Source organism: Engystomops pustulosus, unplaced genomic scaffold (assembly GCF_040894005.1).
Source record: "Engystomops pustulosus unplaced genomic scaffold, aEngPut4.maternal MAT_SCAFFOLD_301, whole genome shotgun sequence".
Lineage (NCBI taxonomy): Eukaryota > Metazoa > Chordata > Amphibia > Anura > Leptodactylidae > Engystomops > Engystomops pustulosus.
Window position 1 is genome coordinate 59089 of NW_027285180.1, and position 19297 is coordinate 78385.

General features: G+C 42.0%; 1 protein-coding gene across 1 annotated transcript; it reads right to left on the minus strand.

Annotated features, from left to right (window-relative positions):
- Positions 1–3547: 3547 nt before the first annotated feature.
- Positions 3548–17776, minus strand: LOC140110528 (C-type lectin domain family 12 member A-like). The gene is made up of 6 exons (XM_072132256.1): positions 17638–17776; positions 16535–16648; positions 15204–15317; positions 11627–11775; positions 10058–10164; positions 3548–4435 (listed from the first exon to the last, which is right to left on the minus strand). Exons 1-6 carry the CDS (start codon positions 17723–17725, stop codon positions 4306–4308), a joined length of 702 nt encoding a protein of 233 aa, XP_071988357.1. The 5' UTR covers positions 17726–17776; the 3' UTR covers positions 3548–4305.
- Positions 17777–19297: the final 1521 nt, after the last annotated feature.

A 19297-nucleotide genomic window follows, 5' to 3' on the forward strand; every position in this document is an offset into this window, starting at 1 on the left:
AGATCAAGGTTCCATAAGAGAGGGTATCCTTATGGCGTCTTAAAAGAAGCGCACCACTGTGCAATTGAAAGCAATAGGGATGCACTCTTGTCCCCCAAAACTAAAAGAGAGTCAGATACCCAAACACGAATCATAGCCAAACAGGTAAGGGATATTCTGGCGGCTCATTGGAGAATTCTAAAACTGGATCCTGATGTGGTTGGCCAGATTGGTGACTATCCACAGATTACATACAGGAGGGGTCAAAATATACTGGACAAGCTGGTTCATAGCCATCTTATACCAGCTGTACAGGAAACCTGGCTCACGCAGCCCCCTCTGGGTAAGTACAGATGTGGCTCCTGTAAGGCATGTAAATTCATCATACCAGGTAAATCTGTGACAAGCTCGGTGACTCGTTGGCTCTTTAAAAACTTGCAATTTAATAATTGTGAGAGTACTGGAGTCGTCTACCTGATGACATGCGTGTGTGGAACCCAATATGTGGGCAAAACATATAGGGAGTTTCATGTGCGAATCCGACAACATGTCAGGGATATACTGAACTTGAATGACTACCATTGCCTGCCATGTATGGGAAAATCACGAGGGGAACTCCCTGAGCATTAAATTCTAAGAAGTGGGGACTTAGATCGCCTCTTGCTCCAACTGGAGGCTAGATGGATCTGTACACTATCCACTGAAAAACAGCGGGGTCTGAATGATCCTATTAGTTATGCATGTTTTCTTTAAACCGACATGCACACCATGTGAATTCAATTCATGCCATACAGGCTTAAGAATGGACTCTTCCGCATAAACTGACTCTGACATAGCTACTCCTATTTATCTCCCTTACTTTGGCCGTCTTTCATCCCTAGTTGGTTTCATACTCTCAGGTTTTGCCGCAATACGATACCCCATGGTGAATACATCTTTTACATTAAGAGGACCTCAGGACAGCATATTGTGCATTGCTAGCCATGAAGCATAGCGACTGGGGCTGAAATGGCATGCGTCTCTGATGGTACTGATAGTAATGGTCATCCCCGGCATACTGGGGATGATACGTAACCCAGCTTATGCTGTATCATGGTGGTGAGCCTGGGAACAGCATGATTGGCTGCCCAGGTACGAGCCCTCTTCTTCTGGAACCCTCCACTTGATTCCTATTGGAGGACTGTCATAGTTGGTTATGGACCGCCCCGCCTTCGAAGGGGGGGCCTTCTCCTTATAGATCGCGCGTGCACCCGCGCACGCACGGCTTCAAACAGTGCCGACAGCACGGATGTGCTGTAATATGATGTGCAGCTGTGCTATGATATATACCTTCTATGTATCCATATGCCTCTGATGACACAGCGCCCATATAGGGGGGGTTGTAGAAACACGTCAGGCTTACGGTATATTAGGCAGAGCATGTAGAATACTATGATCCGTAAAAGGATAAGATTGTAGCCTAGATAATTCTTCTCAAATAGTGCTCTAGAGCAGTGTGCTTGATTTGGATGAGAGCGAGATCTTGCTAAACTCGTTATACCTAAACCTCGCTAATCGACACCCATGCCTAGAACCTTTTCTTTCACATCAGCACTTTAGTTCAGTGTGGGGATAATATTGGGAGAGAGTGGGATCCTTTAGGATTCAATTATCCTGGGTCTCACTATCCTCTATACACACTAAAAGCCTGAACAAATTATTTAGTGGCTGAAGAGTGGTCCTTATTTTAAAGGTTTACAATAAAATTGAATTTTAGGTTTTCTATTTCAGGCAGATATAGCACATACTCACATGAACACAAACCTTCTATCTGATTTTGAATTTCCTGATACGGCTACCTCTGCTGGAGGGATTGCACAAAGAAACAAAAAGTTTTTGTACATGAAATGCAGGTCCCACAGCCGTCCTGTGGTAATGATCGGTGAATCCAAGTGGTCAAACAGGACTCAATATTGCACGTCTGGCCATTGCTGCCAAAATGTGAGGTGGTCGTATCCGAGGAAGCTATCTCGTTTCTAAGAGGCAACATGACTACATTTATAAGAAATTATCTTCACAAAAGAACATTTTTTAAAATAACATTTAATTGAAGAAATGTTTACATATGGCAAATGAATTTAATTACTGTATATACTCGTGTATAAGCCGAGTTTTTCAGCACAAAAAATGTGCTGAAAAACGTCCCCTCGGCTTATACACAAGTCATACATAAGTCATACAGTCATAAAAAATAATAAACTTATATACTCACCCTCCGGTGGCCCCGACCTGTAGCGCTGCTCCCCCGATATCCGCGCGGGTCCTCTTCTGGCTTCCGCGCCCGTCTTCTGTCTTCTCTAACTTCGTGCTGGGCACCGCCATGTTTTTCTCCCAGGTGGCGCCTAGTATGACGTCAGCAGCGGCGCGTCATACTAGGCGCCGTCCGGGGGAGAACAATGGTGGCGCCCGGCACGAAGTTAGAGAAGACAGAAGACGGGCGCGGAAGCCAGAAGAGGACCCGCACGGATATCGGGGGAGCAGCGCTGCAGGTCGGGGCCACCGGAGGGTGAGTATATAAGTTTATTATTTTCTTTTAATGTGGGCTGTGCTGAATACTACTGGGAGGCAGTGCTGTATACTACTGGGAGGCAGTGCTGTATACTACTGGGAGGCAGTGCTGTATACTACTGGGACTGGCTGTATACTAGTGGGGGCAGGCTGTATACTAGTGGGGGCAGGCTGTATACTACTGGGGGCAGGCTGTATACTACTGGGGGCAGGCTGTATACATACTGGGGCAGGCTGTATACATACTGGGGGGGACTGTGACCAATGCATTTCCCTCCCTCGGCTTATACTCGAGTCAATAGGTTTTCCCAGTTTTTGATGGTAAAATTAGGGGTCTCGGCTTATACTCGGGTCGGCTTATACTCGAGTATATACGATAAATGTGAAAGACAAGATGGGAATAGCCCTTTAAATACTCTACCGTGGGTGCTCTACTCTCTCTCCCCTTCTTTTTGTATCCCACCTTAAGGCTCTGTCATTGATATTTTTTACCTCTATACACCATCATTCCAGAAGTCGACTGTCAGGGGCATAACTACAGTGGTGGCAAATACAGCAGCTGCTACAGGACCCACAGTGTTAGGGGGCCCAGCCATCTGACCTACCACACTAAAGAATGGAAGAGGTGCACCATTATTTACAGTGTATAAAGTACTGTAAGTATATATGCATATGGTGTGTATATAAGCCTCTTCTAATTACACCACTTTCGACTGTCAAACATGCTCTCCGACCTCTTTTTTGTTTTCTCACACAGTCTTGTCAATGCTTTAAACTGATCCAGAAGCCGATAGAAGTCAATAGAGCAAAAGACACAGTCACGTCCTGTGCTCCATTGACTTCAATAAGATATTTGGATCAGATAACACGAAGGCCAAGACCAAGTAGTCAAAACCAAATCAGGGGAACTTGCGATTCCCCATTCTCTTGATTCCAGGCAGTACAACAGCTGAGACCCTACAAGATCATTTATCGGATAGTGTATAACTGATGAATATAACTCCTCAAAATCTCATTGATGGCTCATGTGTAGACTGCTATCAGATCCAAGTTGAAGTTGGCTGTATTTGTCAAGAATAGCAGCATTGGCACCTACATGGAGTTGCATATCTGTCATAGTAAATTATTTAACTAGAAAAAGAAACATTTTTTATTGGAATTTTGAATTAACAAAATTAAATAAAGAGAAATGATTTCAGTGATATATACAATCTATAACTCATACCAAATAAAGACATTTTACAACATTTTCTACAAAACATTTCAAGCGTAACTGTAACAAAAAATGGTTTAAGCACCATGTACCATGCTGCTGGCTTCTTCCTACCCTCAGATATATCTGATATATATAAAATTAGATTCAGATTTAGTCTGAAGTGGGTGGGCACATGCTTGTGACATCACTACAGGTCATTTGCATCGAACTAAGTACTTTAAAGTAATGCAGGACAGCTTGTTTGTAATTTGCCGGCCTAAAGCATGTGATGCTTGTGACATTACTGCAGGTCCTACAGACCATCTCAACAAGCCTCCTGTCATCTCTAGCTGTTCTACACAGTTCCCCATGGCAACCAGAAATCATGGCAAAAGAAGACTAGCCTGGGGGGCGAGGTAAAACCTCTGCTAGCAGCTAAACACCTGTTGATAGCTAATTATAGTAAAATAGAGAATTGCTTATTTTTGCTTAGTGCAGGGTTAGGCAAACATTTTTATGCTTTACAGTTGTACTTTAAAGATATTTTCAAACTGATTTTGAAGATTCTCACTTTTGCTACTAAATTAATCAATTTCAGGGACATTCACCGGGGATCTTTGACAGACGAATTTCAACGTTAAACTGCAAGTTTTCCATAAAAGTGAATTGTAGTAAACTGCGGCACACATCATGTCCCTGCACACGTAATATGGACTGCAAAAAAAACAATAGAAATCATAAAAATGAACATAATCCTTTAAGTTGTGCTAATTTTGTGAAAACCTCTAGAAACTCTTTCAAAATGTGTTACAATAGTGCAACATGTTAGCGAACCCTTAAAAGACAGAAATTCACCAAATAATATTATCTTGAAACGTTAATCATCTCAGATAAATTTCTGGCTAAGAAGAAAAGTGCATCTGTATTTTAGTAATTACATCAAAAACTGATGTGTTAAAGGGAGTTTACCATCTGTTCTCACCATACAAGGCCACAGGCAGGAGTAGCAGAAATGGAGATCTATGTAATTAGACCTTTTTGTGTGTTGGTAGAGGCAGCAGGAATGTGGAAAATGGATTTATATTTAAAGATTGCAGCTGGACCTGGTGTACACAGCTCCTTCCCTATGCTCTTGGTAAGAGCTGATGCAGGCTACTGGTTAGATATTACAGCAGAGGGGAGGGGCAGGGGATCAGTTAACTGTAGAGATCTAAGAACAAAGCAGTGTGAGTATACTCCTAAAGTGCATCAAGTCCAACTACAATCCTGGAGCATCTATGCATATTTCACACTCCTGCTTGCTATATACAACACATCGTTCTAGATACACAGATTTTCAGGACCAATACTTAAAATTGTCTGCAGTTTTGTATTGTCAAATCTAATAGTAGGCTCCTTCTTAAAGTGGACATGCAACCAGAAACCAAACCTGAGTCAAGCACCTATTTTGTAGACACAAGTGAAATGGTTTAATATGGTGCAATATTACATACTATGGGGCACATTTACTAAGGGCTATCCGCCAGTTTTCTGTCGGACTTTGCATGTTCTTTCTAGTGCAAACTGCTTGCACATGTATTTAAGAAGTGTCCGCTTCAGATATGTATCTCACGTGACCGTTTTACGTCACGGTTGCAGTATTCTTCATGCAACACAAATTTCTGCACTGAAGGGGCTTCCCGGTCCTCAATCGGACCCTTCGCCAGATTTAAAGAGAAATCGTCAGGCAAATCAACCCCCTAAACTAAATATATTTTCATAAACTGCCATTAGAAAGCATTGCCTCTATCTCTTCACTGTCCCTCTACATGCCTGTAAACTTAAGCAATAAGGTCCTAAAGCTGTATTCAAATGATCTGTGAAATGTCCAATGAGTCATTATCATATTCAGCTGTCCAGCTTATTCATGAGTGGGAGGCACAGCCACACCCCCAGTGCTTGACTGACAGCCTGCATAATGATGTCAGGTATAATGGTGTAATGGCTCCTCCATGTGCTTCCTGGTGCTGGTGCCCCCTGCAGCCTGTGTGTATGAGATATTCCTATACACATGACTGACAGCCTGCATAATGGTGTGAGGTATAATTATGTAATGGCTCCTCCATGTGCTTCCTGGTGCTGGCACCCCCTGTAGTCTGTGTGTGTATAGGAGAGATACAACAGCTTCAGGCAGCCATTTTACAGCAGAACATGTCAGGCACTTGTGTAGCTGATGTCTATGTCTCACTCATGTGTATTAAGAGGACAGAACATGTCAGCAGATAAAGCCAGGGGCAGACTGGGAATTTAAAGTGGCCCTGGAAAAATATGTAAAAGTAGCCCCATTCAGTGAGCGGGGTCAAAACAAGTAGGCATGACCATGTGATGTGGGTGGAGCTACTAAACTCCACACAAACTGTTGATAGATGGTCTAAATCAACTTGTACAGCGCAGAGAAAGAGACTCACACTGCCTCCCTTATACAGGAATAATGCTTCTTTTTTAAAAGAACACAACTTAATACTGCCTTATATATACGAAAAATATATGTACAAAATAAAACTACTATAATACTGCCCCCTATGTACAAGAATATAACTACTATAATATGCCCCCCTATGTACAAGAATGCAATTACTATAATACTGCCCCCTATGTATAAGAATAGAACTACTATAATACTGCCCCCTATGTACAAGAATAGAACTACTATAATACTGCCCCCTATGTACAAGAATAGAACTACTATAATACTGCCCCCTATGTACAAGAATAGAACTACTATAATACTGCCCCCTATGTACAAGAATAGAACTACTATAATACTGCCCCCTATGTACAAGAATAGAACTACTATAATACTGCCCCCTATGTACAAGAATAGAACTACTATAATACTGCCCCTATGTACAAGAATAGAACTACTATAATACTGCTCCTATGTACAATAATATAACTACTATAATACTGCCCCCTATGTACAGGAATGTAACTACTATAATACTGCCCCCTATGTACAAGAATATAACTACTATAATACTGCCCCCTATGTACAAGAATATAACTACTATAATACTGCCCCTATGTACAAGAATATAACTACTATAATACTGCTCCTATGTACAAGAATATAACTACTATAATACTGCCCCCTATGTACAGGAATATAACTACTATAATACTGCCCCCTATGTACAGGAATATAACTACTATAATACTGCCCCCTATGTACAAGAATATAACTACTATAATACTGCCCCCTATGTACAAGAATATAACTACTATAATACTGCCCCCTATGTACAAGAATATAACTACTATAATACTGCCCCCTATGTACAAGAATATAACTACTATAATACTGCCCCCTATGTACAAGAATATAACTACTATAATACTGCCCCCTATGTACAAGAATATAACTACTATAATACTGACCATTATGTACAGGAATATAACTACTATAATACTGACCATTATGTACAAGAATATAACTACTATAATACTGCCCCCAATGTACAAGAATATAACTACTATAATACTGCTCCGATGTACAAGAATATAACTACTATAATACTGCCCCCAATGTACAAGAATATAACTACTATAATACTGCTCCGATGTACAAGAATATAACTACTGTAATACTGCCCCCTATGTACAAGAATATAACTACTATAATACTGCCCCCTATGTACAGGAATAGTTCCCCCAGTATACAGCCAGCCAACCCTGTAAATAGCCAGCCCACCCTGTATATAGCCAACCCATCCTGTATATAGCCAACCATCCTCCCAGTATACAGCCCACCCCCCAATATATAGCCATCTCTCCCAGTATACAGCCAGCCCACCCAGTATATAGCCATCCCCCCACAGTATACAGCCAGCCCCCACAGTATACAGCCAGCCCCCACTGTATACAGCCAGCCCAGCACGGAGCTGTCACTGCTGGATGGAGTGGATAAAGTAGTGGAGCTTTGGGGGAACGTCGGAAAGGTGAGTTCATGGTTTGTTTGTTTTTTACCGACCGTCCCCTCTAGCCCCACACTGGCCCCAGACTGATCGGCCCATCCGGGATTTTTCATATAGCCAGTCTGCCCCTGGATAAAGCACAAACACTAGCAATGCTTTACAATACATTACACACAGACATGAGCAGGGAGAGGAGAGGGGAGGGGGAACAGTGGTGATATCACTGCCTCTGCCGATGTGACCAGTCTCATAATAAAGAAAAGATGATTAAAGATGAAAAAAAGATTTTATAATGATTAATGTATGAATTGACCAGATAAAGGCTGGGATGGATCCTTGTGAGCTGCTCCAAAAGGTAGTGGTGACAGGAATAGTGATAGAGGCCTGATGACAGGTGTCCTCAGTGGCGTAACTAGGAGAGGTTGGGCCCCACAGCAGATTTCTGCTTGGGGCCCCCTTCTCCTTAAAAAATATATATACATATTTGGCGCCAGTTGGCATATTCATGATTTTAATTGCAAATTCTTGCTTTGTGCAAGAATTCACAATTATGTCACTGCTTCTACGCCAATTGGCATAGAAGCTGTGATAAATCTACCCCATATAGAATTTATGTACATAATATACTTATACATAAAATATATACAAACCCTATATATACACATACATACAGTATAAACACCATATACACACATGCTGCATAAACATATATGTAGCATAGAAATCATGCATATAGTATATAAACATCATATACACACACATATACAGCATATACAGACAGACATACAGCATATACACATCATACATCATTTACACACAGATACAGACACACATACAGTATATACACATCATACATCATTTACACACAGATACAGACACACATACAGTATATACACATCATACATCACTTACACACAGATACAGACACACATACAGTATATACACATCATACATCACTTACACACAGATACAGACACACATACAGTATATACACATCATACATCACTTACACACAGATACAGACACACATACAGTATATACACATCATACATCACTTACACACAGATACAGACACACATACAGTATATACACATCATACATCACTTACACACACAGATACAGACACACATACAGTATATACACATCATACATCACTTACACACACAGATACAGACACACATACAGTATATACACATCATACATCACTTACACACACAGATACAGACACACATACAGTATATACACACCATACATCACTTACACACACAGATACAGACACACATACAGTATATACACACCATACATCACTTACACACACAGATACAGACACACATACAGTATATACACACACCATACATCACTTACACACACAGATACAGACACACATACAGTATATACACACCATACATCACTTACACACACAGATACAGACACACATACAGTATATACACACCATACATCACTTACACACACAGATACAGATACACATACAGTATATACACACCATACATCACTTACACACAGATACAGACACACATACAGCATATACAGCTGTAGTTACGCCACTGGGTGTCCTTTAACATGCCAAACCTGACATAAGTGTGTTGCACGCCCCATGTTAAAGGGGCACCAAAAATAAAAGTGTTGCACTCTGTCGGGGCAGTGCAGGGGGTGCCAGATTAATGAAGAACGTGAGCCAGTACAGACTGCACTGTTCTTAGTTAATGTGCCTATGTGTTATATATATATATATATATATATATATATATATATATATATATATATATATATATATCATGGCTGGATGATTAAAGAGTCACAACCAGTCAGGATCCCATTTGAAAGTACATTACAACTCCTGTTCTAATGATCTGTGATCACAAGCTCCCCTCCTACCCCCTGCAACCCCTTTAAAGAGGATCTGTCATGGCGATTTTGGACACTAAATCACCCACAGGTATTTATGGAAAAAATATGCTTAACAAGGACTTGTCAGGGACATGTGATTTAGTGTCTCAAATCGCCCTTTACCAAGTCCCTCCATGGCCGCTATAAAAAAAACCTTTATACTACAACTCGCCTTCATTTGCGTAAGTGCCATAACTATGGCTCATGCACAGTGAAGCCGGAATGTAGTATGCCAGCCTCACTGTGGGACTGGGCAGGCAGCGCTGGATCAAGGTAAGTACTGGATCGAGGTAAATGTGTTTAAAGAGGACCTGTCAGTTTGGAACACTAAACCACATGTCCCTGACAAGTCCTCGTTAAGCATATTTTCTACCACTTATTGATTGGCTTCTTGACATAATTTCAATTTGCACACTTTGGCACCTAATTACAGTAGCTATAAACTATTTCCCCGGATGGGAATAAATTAACTTACTAATATAGTGTGTTATCAAGCCATCTTCCATTCGACTTTAAAGAACAAGAAAGTCCTATCCATAAACTGGATGTAGTCCACCGCCGGAAATTGTAATCTATTAATTCCTAAAATAACAAAAAGTTTTAAGTATAATATCAACCTTGTTAATATTATAAAAAAAGCGCTCAGGGTGCGGTCACACGTTGCAGTTAAAACTGCATCGCAATCAGCTTTGAGGTGGTTTTAGGTGCAGTTTTGTCAATTGAGCAGGTGAAAGACATGAACTGAACGGGTGAATGACATTTGTGGAGCAGCTTTCCCCTTCAAAATCAAATTCACTCGTTCACTTCATGTCTTTCACCTGTTCAATTGACAAAACTGCACCTAAAACCACCTCAAAGCGGATTGCGATGCAGTTTTACCTGCAACATGTGAACGCACCCTCAGATGTAGAGAGGATGCATTTTATGGAAGGCCATTAATGGCTGAATTAAAGGGGGCCTCTAGATTCAGAACTTTGATGGCCTTTGGATGTGGCCTTTGCCTGTGGAAGTATATGCATATGAGGAATAATGGAGCAGATTTACTTACCCGGCCCATTCACGATCCAGCGGCGCGTTCTGTGCGGTGGATTAGGGTCTTCCGGCGATTCACTAAGGCAGTTCCTCCGACGTCCACCAGGACTTACCTACACCATCCTATACTTGGTGAAGGTAAGCGCAGTGGGGGTAACACAGTTTAACGGAGCAGGCACATAACTGGGGCTTTAAACAAGCTGAAGATTCAGGGGTTAACGTTCAGAAGGGAGGTTTTTTTGTACGGTGTACGTGCAGGGACAGCAGTTTGATGAGGGGTATGCAAATAAGGGACTCACCACTTGCTGGGGACCAGGGTTGAAGAAAGATTTGCCAGCCTATACACCCTAATTATGTTCTTTGATAAAGGGGTGGGTATGTATACAAAAATAAATAAATAAAAATAATAAACTAAAAAAAAAAAGTAAAAGGGGGTCTATATATGGGGAACTTATGAATTTTGTGATTGTTTCCTGTGTTTACTGTATGTAATCCATATGTTTTCTGTAATATACAATTTTATGCTTTGTTGCAGTAGTGGTGCTACAAGGGGCTCTCGAAGGCACGGTAGAACCGAAGAACTGAACTTGGTAAAGGAATGTCCAGTTTTTAGGATAATAGTTACACTTAGGCTGGGGGAGGACCCAACCTGTTGGGAGAATTCCTATGGGCAAGGACCCCAGGATGGGATTTAAGTCTCTAAAGGGGGTACCCACAGGTCTGGTGGGCAAGTGGAGACTGGAGTTGGATTGAATGTAGGAATGTAAGAGGGATGGTTTAACATGCCTTCGAGTACCTCTCTGTTTTCTGGTTATTTAATAAATGGAGGCTGTTGGGGCCTTTTCTTCCATCAAAAATTGAGTCTTGTGTGTTTATCGGTTAGGGGGGTGGAAGGGGAGAGTGGTTATCATGCAGTTTGCACTGTTCTAAGTAAATGTGCACCAATTTGTCAATACAAAAATCCTAAGTACTCAGCAGGGGAATCTTTTTGCCCTTTATTTTATCTTCTTACCACTTCCTCTCCTGTTTTTAGCATTGCAAGACTGGAATTTTGAGCTGAGCAAAACTTCTGTGATTCCTGCCATGATAGCATTTTATCCGGCATATAGTAACATTTCTTCTTTAGAAGAATCCAGTTCATTGGACAAAGTAGACAGGGTTCTAAACCAAAAAGACTGAAAGTAAACTGACTCAAATTTAAAAAAAAAAATTGTCACATACTTTTATAGTTTAAAATACATTTAAAGGAAACCTAACATCACGGATCTACCTATTGAGGTAGATCCATTAACAGGTGCATCTGATCAATAGTAGGATGGCCCTTTTTAGGGCTAATCCTTTAGTACCCCGTATCTGTTATCATTTTTAATTGTGCCAATATGCAAATTTACTAAAGAGGCTACTGGAGCGTGGAGTAGCCGGAGCTGAGCCTACACAGTGCAACTATTCCATGCCCCAGTAGACTCTTGCATTGCCCCTACTAAGCCATCTCCAGCATGCAGCTCCTCGTAGCTCCGTGCACTCGTCTGTGAAGCCAGATTCTTTGCATGCGCACAACACTGGCCAGTGGCGGCACGTTTTCGACTCCAAAGTCGAAGCTATTGTGCAAGCGCAGATCTCTGGCTTCAACGCAGACTAAAGATTGCTTGGTTGCGGATCGCAAGAGGTTAACTGAGCGTGGAGGTGCCACACCAGGTAGCCTGTACACTGTGCAGAATATGAAAATATTTTTTTTCCAAGGTGTGAAACAACACAGTCTACAGTTGGGAGTCTAATATTTTTGGAAAAGACTTACCGTATATTCCGGCGTATAAGACGACTTTTGAAGACAGAAAAATCTTCTGTCTTCTCTGGGGTCGTCTTATACGGCGGCGGTCGGGTCCCGGTGCATGGAGAGGGCTCACGGGCTGAGCCCTCTCCATAGCTGGTAAGTCTTTGCTGCATATTGCAGCAAAGGCTTACCGGTAACACCCGCGATCGGTGTTTGCCCAGCGATGGCTGCCGGCAGCCTCAAAAAGCTGCCGGCAGCCTCAAAAAGACATCGGGGCGCATACTCACCCTCCATTGGCTCCGTTGTCCGCGCGGCTCGTCTTCAGTCTTCCACGCCGTCTTCTTTCTTCTGCTGGGCGCCGCCATGTTTTTTCCAGCAGCGGCGCGTCATACTAAGATCAATGGCGGCGCCCAGCAGAAGAAAGAAGACGGCGCGGAACACTGAAGACGAGCCGCGCGGACATCGGGGGAGCAGCGCAGCACATCGGGGCCACCGGAGGGTGAGTATATAAGTTTTTTTTTTTTTTTTTAATGCTGGGCTGGGCTGTGCTGTATACTACTGGGGGCTGTGCTGTATACTACTGGGGGCAGTGCTGTATACTACTGGGGGCAGTGCTGTATACTACTGGGGGCAGTGCTGTATACTACTGGGGGCAGTGCTGTATACTACTGGGGGCTGTGCTGTATACTACTGGGGGCTGTGCTGTATACTACTGGGGGCTGTGCTGTATACTACTGGGGGCTGTGCTGTATACTACTGGGGGCTGTGCTGTAATGGTAATGTTGTTGTTGTATGCCTTATGTTTATGAGCGACAGTTTTCCTGCTATATACCTGCATGTCATAAGAATTTACATTAAAAAAAGGACCATGTTAAATTCAAATCAGTTTTTTTTTAAATTTTTACCGGTGTTTTGTATGCGTTGGAAAAGGGGTAGTCTTATACGGCGAATATATCTTAAACTCTATATTTTAAACAGGAAAGTAGGGGGGTCGTCTTATACACCAGGTTATTTTATACGCCGGAATATACGGTACTAATTTGGCTCCTATCCAACAACATTTCACTAGGCTTCTTAAAAGTCGGACATTAAAGGGGTTTTCCCACAAAGAAAAGGGACAGGGCCTAACTTGTTGTTCATTTGGGTCTCAGTGCTGAAACAACCGCAGATTGCAGAAACGGGGGGTCCGTCTTAACCCAAATAGAGTATCCAGTAAATAGGATATATTTCAGATACACAAGTCCCAACATATATATAAGACAGTGGGGGACATGTATCTTTATTTCTGCATTTTTTTTTCTTTAATTTTGAGATTTTTCTGATTTTTCAGATCTATGCAACTTTTGCTTGATTTTCCTGAAGTTCTGTGCGAGATTTGCTTTATGTATAATTTTTTCTCTATATTTGAGACTTTTCAGTCGCAAATCTGCACCTGGTGCAGGGCAGGCACAAAGGAAGGATTGTGCCCACTCTTGAAGTACAGCTGCACAGCTATTCCCCACACAAGAGCATTATGACTATGGCTGGATATAATATGTTTTTTCCCCTTGGACTCTGTTTTAACATGTAAATTGTAATTAGTTCACATGCATTAAATGTTTCAAATTTTTAACTTAAAGGGGTTTTCACATGAACCAAGTTAGATCCTATCCACAGGATCATTGGGGGTCTCAGTGATGAGACCCCATATAACACGAGAACGAGGGGTCCCAGGTACCTCATTTGGACCCCTCATTGCTCCCACAGATTAATGGAGCTAACGGCCGACTGATCTGCTCCATTTATCTCTATGGAGCTCATATGCGCACGGCAATTTCAGCCAGCTCTATAGAGATGAATGGAGCAGAACGTTCAGGTGTGGCAGACTGAGGTAACCGGGTTGCCATCGGACTCCTCTTTCTCGTGATCTCATCACTGAGCAAGTTTGTGGGAAAAGCCCTTTAAACCTGCTGGGCGCTAGAAGTTTGGTTTCTTTTTTGAATATAAATATTTTTGCGTTTACAGTTTATTTAAATGTATTGGTTACTGCTAAAATAATTTGTTTTGTGATCCGATCACATGTGTTAATGTAAGTTGTCATTTCCAGGTTTAGTAAATTTTCGAGTACTGTCATATGTGGCGTTTGCGATGCGATTTTAAACGCATTGCAGAAACACATGCATTTTACATGTTACCTTGCGTTTGGTTTGAAAGCTTTTTTTCTTTGTTGCTGAAAGCGTAAGCAGCTGTGAAAATAATAACACAGGTGCCTACACTTCCAGCAATGAAGAAAAATGCTTTCAAACCAACCAAACGCATGCTAGAATTTAAAATGTACTCCCGTGTATACCCCCCCCCCACATGGTTTTTGTCCATGTGGATTTGAAACATTTGCAACAAAAAGTCACAAAAAAACACCAAAAGTTGCATCTGCCAGGACAGGAAAAACTAAACATGTATCACAAGAGAAAAGACGTGAAGTTGCATAAGGCACAAAAAAGACCAACCAAAAGTCTCAATTATGCCAAGAAATAAAACCCTAAGGCCCCTTCCACACTAGCGAGTGTGATGCGATGAACTCGCATCACACTCGCAACGCAAGCTGCCGGGAACGCACGGCCCGAACGCTGCACCGCGGGAGTGAACTGACATGCTGAGTTCACTCCCGCGGTGCAGCGTTCGGGCCGTGCGTTCCCGGCAGCTTGCGTTGCGAGTGTGATGCGAGTTCATCGCATCACACTCGCTAGTGTGGAAGGGGCCTAAGATCTATACAAACGTTGCATTGCAAATGTTGTAGTAAAATCTATGAAGGATCATCTACAGAAGGATCGCACTTTACCATTCTGTTGCCCCTCACTTGTCATGCACAGGTCATTCCTCACATTTGCCAGTGTTTGAGAGATACTTTGGATTCTCCCACGGTAATCATTTTGCGTTCTCGTTGCCTGTAATACTAAAAAAATGGTTTTACATTCTGCCGCTATATTTAAAATTTCCAACAACATAAGAAGCTTGCAAATGTATGACAAATTCACAGTATGTAAAGATATATGCAAATTATTTCAAATAAAGCATCAGTGTAATATGGTATGTTTACTGTACTTGTATTTTAACAAGGAAATTGTTGGGTGACAGCCCTGAAGACCACTAATAGAGTCTCCTACCTACACTAAAGGTGACAGATTCATTACTCCTGGACTATTAGTAAATGGGACTATTTTATAGTACAAGAGACCGCCCATAGTCAGCTGTGGCACTGTCGGAGCATCCTCTCTGCTGATTATGTGTCTGTCCAAAGCCCTATTATCATGTGTGTCTACTCTTATGTTATTACTGTTCACAACACCTCCCAAAGCCTAGGTCACAACAAAAAAATTAATTGAAAATACCACCATGCTTCTCTTTGTCCAATGATTTGCCCCCTTCATATATTTGAAAATAACCATCTAATTAATTTTTGGGAGCAGCAATTTTATTCCCCTTTACTCTTTGTGTCAAATAAGACCAGTTTTGTAATAATTTACATGTTTGCCTTAGACATAATAAAATGTATTAACACTGGCGCATTGTGTGCCAGTTTTAAGTGCACAACATACTGGAGTTACTAAAACCATCTGTCTAGAGATAAATGGACCCAACTTTAAGTTCTGTCCAGGGCTCTGGTGAATTCTACGTGACCCATGGCTGTGATTGACCAAGGGACACCTTGGAATCTCACTCATCCTTACTTCCGACCTAAGAGGTACCCCGCTACGACATTTATGCCAGGACCTTATTATTACCTATTACAGACTATTTTAAATTTAGTGGGCCTGAGCATCCTTGCCCTGCCCCGTGCCACTCACTGCCACAACCTCTCAGCATTCTGAGGTCCCAAACAACGTTATGTCTTAAAGGGAACCTGTCACAAATACTTTTTTCAATATTAGCTGAAAAGTTGAGTCAAAAGAGGAGGGGACCAAGCTGAAAGGAAGGATGGAGAGCTTTATCCTGTAGCTCTGTGGTTCCCCAAAGTGGCTGCTATTTTAACAACCAGCCCAATTGAACCTGAATCTCACCACTGTGTTTTCCCCCCTTGTCTCTGAGGCCCTGTAATTACATGGGATGCATCATAACCAAATACTTGGTGTCTGCAGATGCCTTAACACATTGACATTTACTAGGACTTACATAAAATAGTCATTGCTAACAATGCAAGAAGAAGAGCGCAGATCAGTATCCCTATTATTACGTGGATTTTCTTAAGACATCTGCAGTGATGATGACTTTGTTCTGAAGAAGCAACTGCAAGGAAGTGAAAAAGAGGAAATGAGTCAAGGTGAGTTATGCACAGCAGTTCCATGTCATATGCCCACGACTTCAAAATGAACTTTTTTTTACCCTTTGTAACACTCTGACAGTATGTGAAAAGTTATTATCATAGGGAAAAGAAGCTGGACATTGCTATGGGGGTCACAGAGGCTTCAAAATGCAAATGAAAAAAAAACAACAATATTAGGGGGACATTTATTATACCCTGGTGTTTGGTGCAGAGGCGTATGATGTAAGCCCCACCTCCACCACGGCGAATAGATAAGTAGTACTCGGCTTCTTAAATATCCAGCAGAAGGCTTTGCGCATGTACAATTCTACACCAGGTACAAGCCTTAACATTTGGAGGTAATAGTGAGTGTGCAGGTGCGCTGGGCCACTCTGCCATCATCCATGCCCCCTTATTAACGTGAAGTGGGAAATAATCGCAATTCCTCGCCACCCCCAAGAAGCAGAAGACTGGAGCACAAGCCCTGATAAATATTGCTCCAATATTGGTAGGGTTCAGTCTACTATGACATCACAACTGTTTAAGCCAAAAACGCCATAGTGACCTCCTGTATTTAGGAAATAACCCAAGAGGGTTCATGTTCAAGTCGAGTAATATATTGAGAATTCCTAAAAATGTTTCAGCAAGAAACCAAGTATGACACCCCCCTCCCCCTCCCCCTCCCCCTCTGTGTTTCTATTGAGTTATCTGATGTCACATACCAAGGATGTCAGCCGGTAGCCTCTATGACATCACAAATAATTTCAGGTAAGTGAGCTCAGGGGTGGGTGTACTAAGTATATCATGAAATTAGTAGTTGAATGCTATTATTCTCCACTGTTGAAATGAGAATAACCCATAATGAACAGTATTGAGTGGAATCTAACTTAATACTATACATGCATGATCAATATTACATAATACTATATCTATTTAATGTACATATGAATCACAAATAAATTGGGGCACTTACCTTCTGGATTTTTTTCCACCGTATTGTTAGTAGACACATGGCCCGAATCATGAAACCTGAGGTCAGCATATGTTACCTCTTCACCCATTGTGAGAAGGAACTAAAATGTCAACCTGATAGTGGAGTTGTTTGAGACAAGCATTATGGGTACATTATGTCCCAACGATATAAATATCTTGTATTGCAGTTAAACTTCCTGATGACACATTCAGATGTGTCTTATGGTAAGATGTTTTTTTTTGCTGATAAAGAGAAGTTACTGATGATAGTAACAAAGATTTTATTACAGAAAATGTCAATTAGTTCGGCCTGAGAATTTTTCTGAAGAATTGATTTGCAACAATCATTAGTGTTATGGTTGTCATGTCTGTGACCTGGATCCTAAATTACTCTGAAACCCCTTAACACATTGCCTATTGAGACAAAGGGGGCATTTATCATGCCTGGTACGTCAGTTATCTGGTATAAAAGGCATGAAAAAGTCACAATTCCTGGTGCAACCTTCCCCCCTACTTCACCCTCATGTTTGAGGGCCTTACAGGGAATGGGATGCCCCTGCCCGTCATACATGCTATATACCTGCGCCAAGTTTCTAGCACAATATTCCAAGTTTACAGCAGGTAGGCCATTAATATGTTCAGCGCATTGTGCAACATCCAGCCGTCAAATCATGACTGGCATGATATGGACCCTCTTTTAGAGATGAGCGAACATGCTCGTCCGAGCTTGATGCTCGGTCGAGCATTAGGGTACTCGAAACTGCTCGTTACTCGGACGAATACTTCGCCCGCTCGAGAAAATGGCAGCTCCCGCCGTTTTGCTTTTTGGCGGCCAGAAACAGAGCCAATCACAAGCCAGGAGACTCTGCACTCCACCCAGCATGACGTGGTACCCTTACACGTCGATAGCAGTGGTTGGCTGGCCAGATCAGGTGACCCTGGGATAGACTAGCCGCTGGCCGCGCTGCTCGGATCATTCTGTCTCTGGATGCCGCTAGGGAGAGAGCTGCTGCTGCTCAGGGAAAGCGTTAGGGTGTTCTATTAGCTTACTGTTAGGCAGGAGTGATTCTCAAAGAACCCAACAGCCCTTCTTAGGGCTACAATAACGTTCTACTTTTTTTATTTTAATTTGCATCTTTTACCATTTTGTGAGGAATTAGCAGGGGGACTTGCTACCGTTGTGTTTAGCTCTTAGTGGCACACATATCCATAGCAAAGACCGAAGTGGGAAAATTCAGTAGGGGTTGGATTTCTATTAGGCAATAACTCAGTGTCATCTCATCTGGCATAGTAGTGTGCTTCCTTTGATACTTGGCTAGAAAATAGCCATAGGAGAATACAAACAGCTTCTTGAAGCCTACAGTAGCGTTCTATATATTTGATTTCTGGTTGATCTGCTGGTGGCTGTAGTTTCTGCAGTGCATGTACTTGCCAATTCTGAGCAATTTGTAGTGAGACTTGCGACCGCTGTGTTCTGCGCTTAGTGGCGCACATATCCATAGCAAAGGCTGAAGTGGCAAAATTCAGTAGGGGTTGGATTTCTATTAGGCAATAACTCAGTGTCATCTCATCTGGCATAGTACTGTGCTTCCTTTGATACTTGGCTAGAAAATAGCCATAGGAGAATACAAACAGCTTCTTGAAGCCTACAGTAGCGTTCT

Bases quoted from the DNA above. Each gene is read 5' to 3' on its own strand.
- LOC140110528 (XM_072132256.1), bottom strand. From the start codon at position 17,725: ATGGGTGAAGAGGTAACATATGCTGACCTCAGGTTTCATGATTCGGGC. The intron at 16,649-17,637 runs GTAAGTGCCCCA...ACTTCCTTGCAG, and splicing joins GGTGGAAAAAAATCCAGAAG to TTGCTTCTTCAGAACAAAGT. The intron at 11,776-15,203 runs GTAAAGTGCGAT...TTTTTGGTTTAG, and splicing joins AAGTGAGGGGCAACAGAATG to AACCCTGTCTACTTTGTCCA.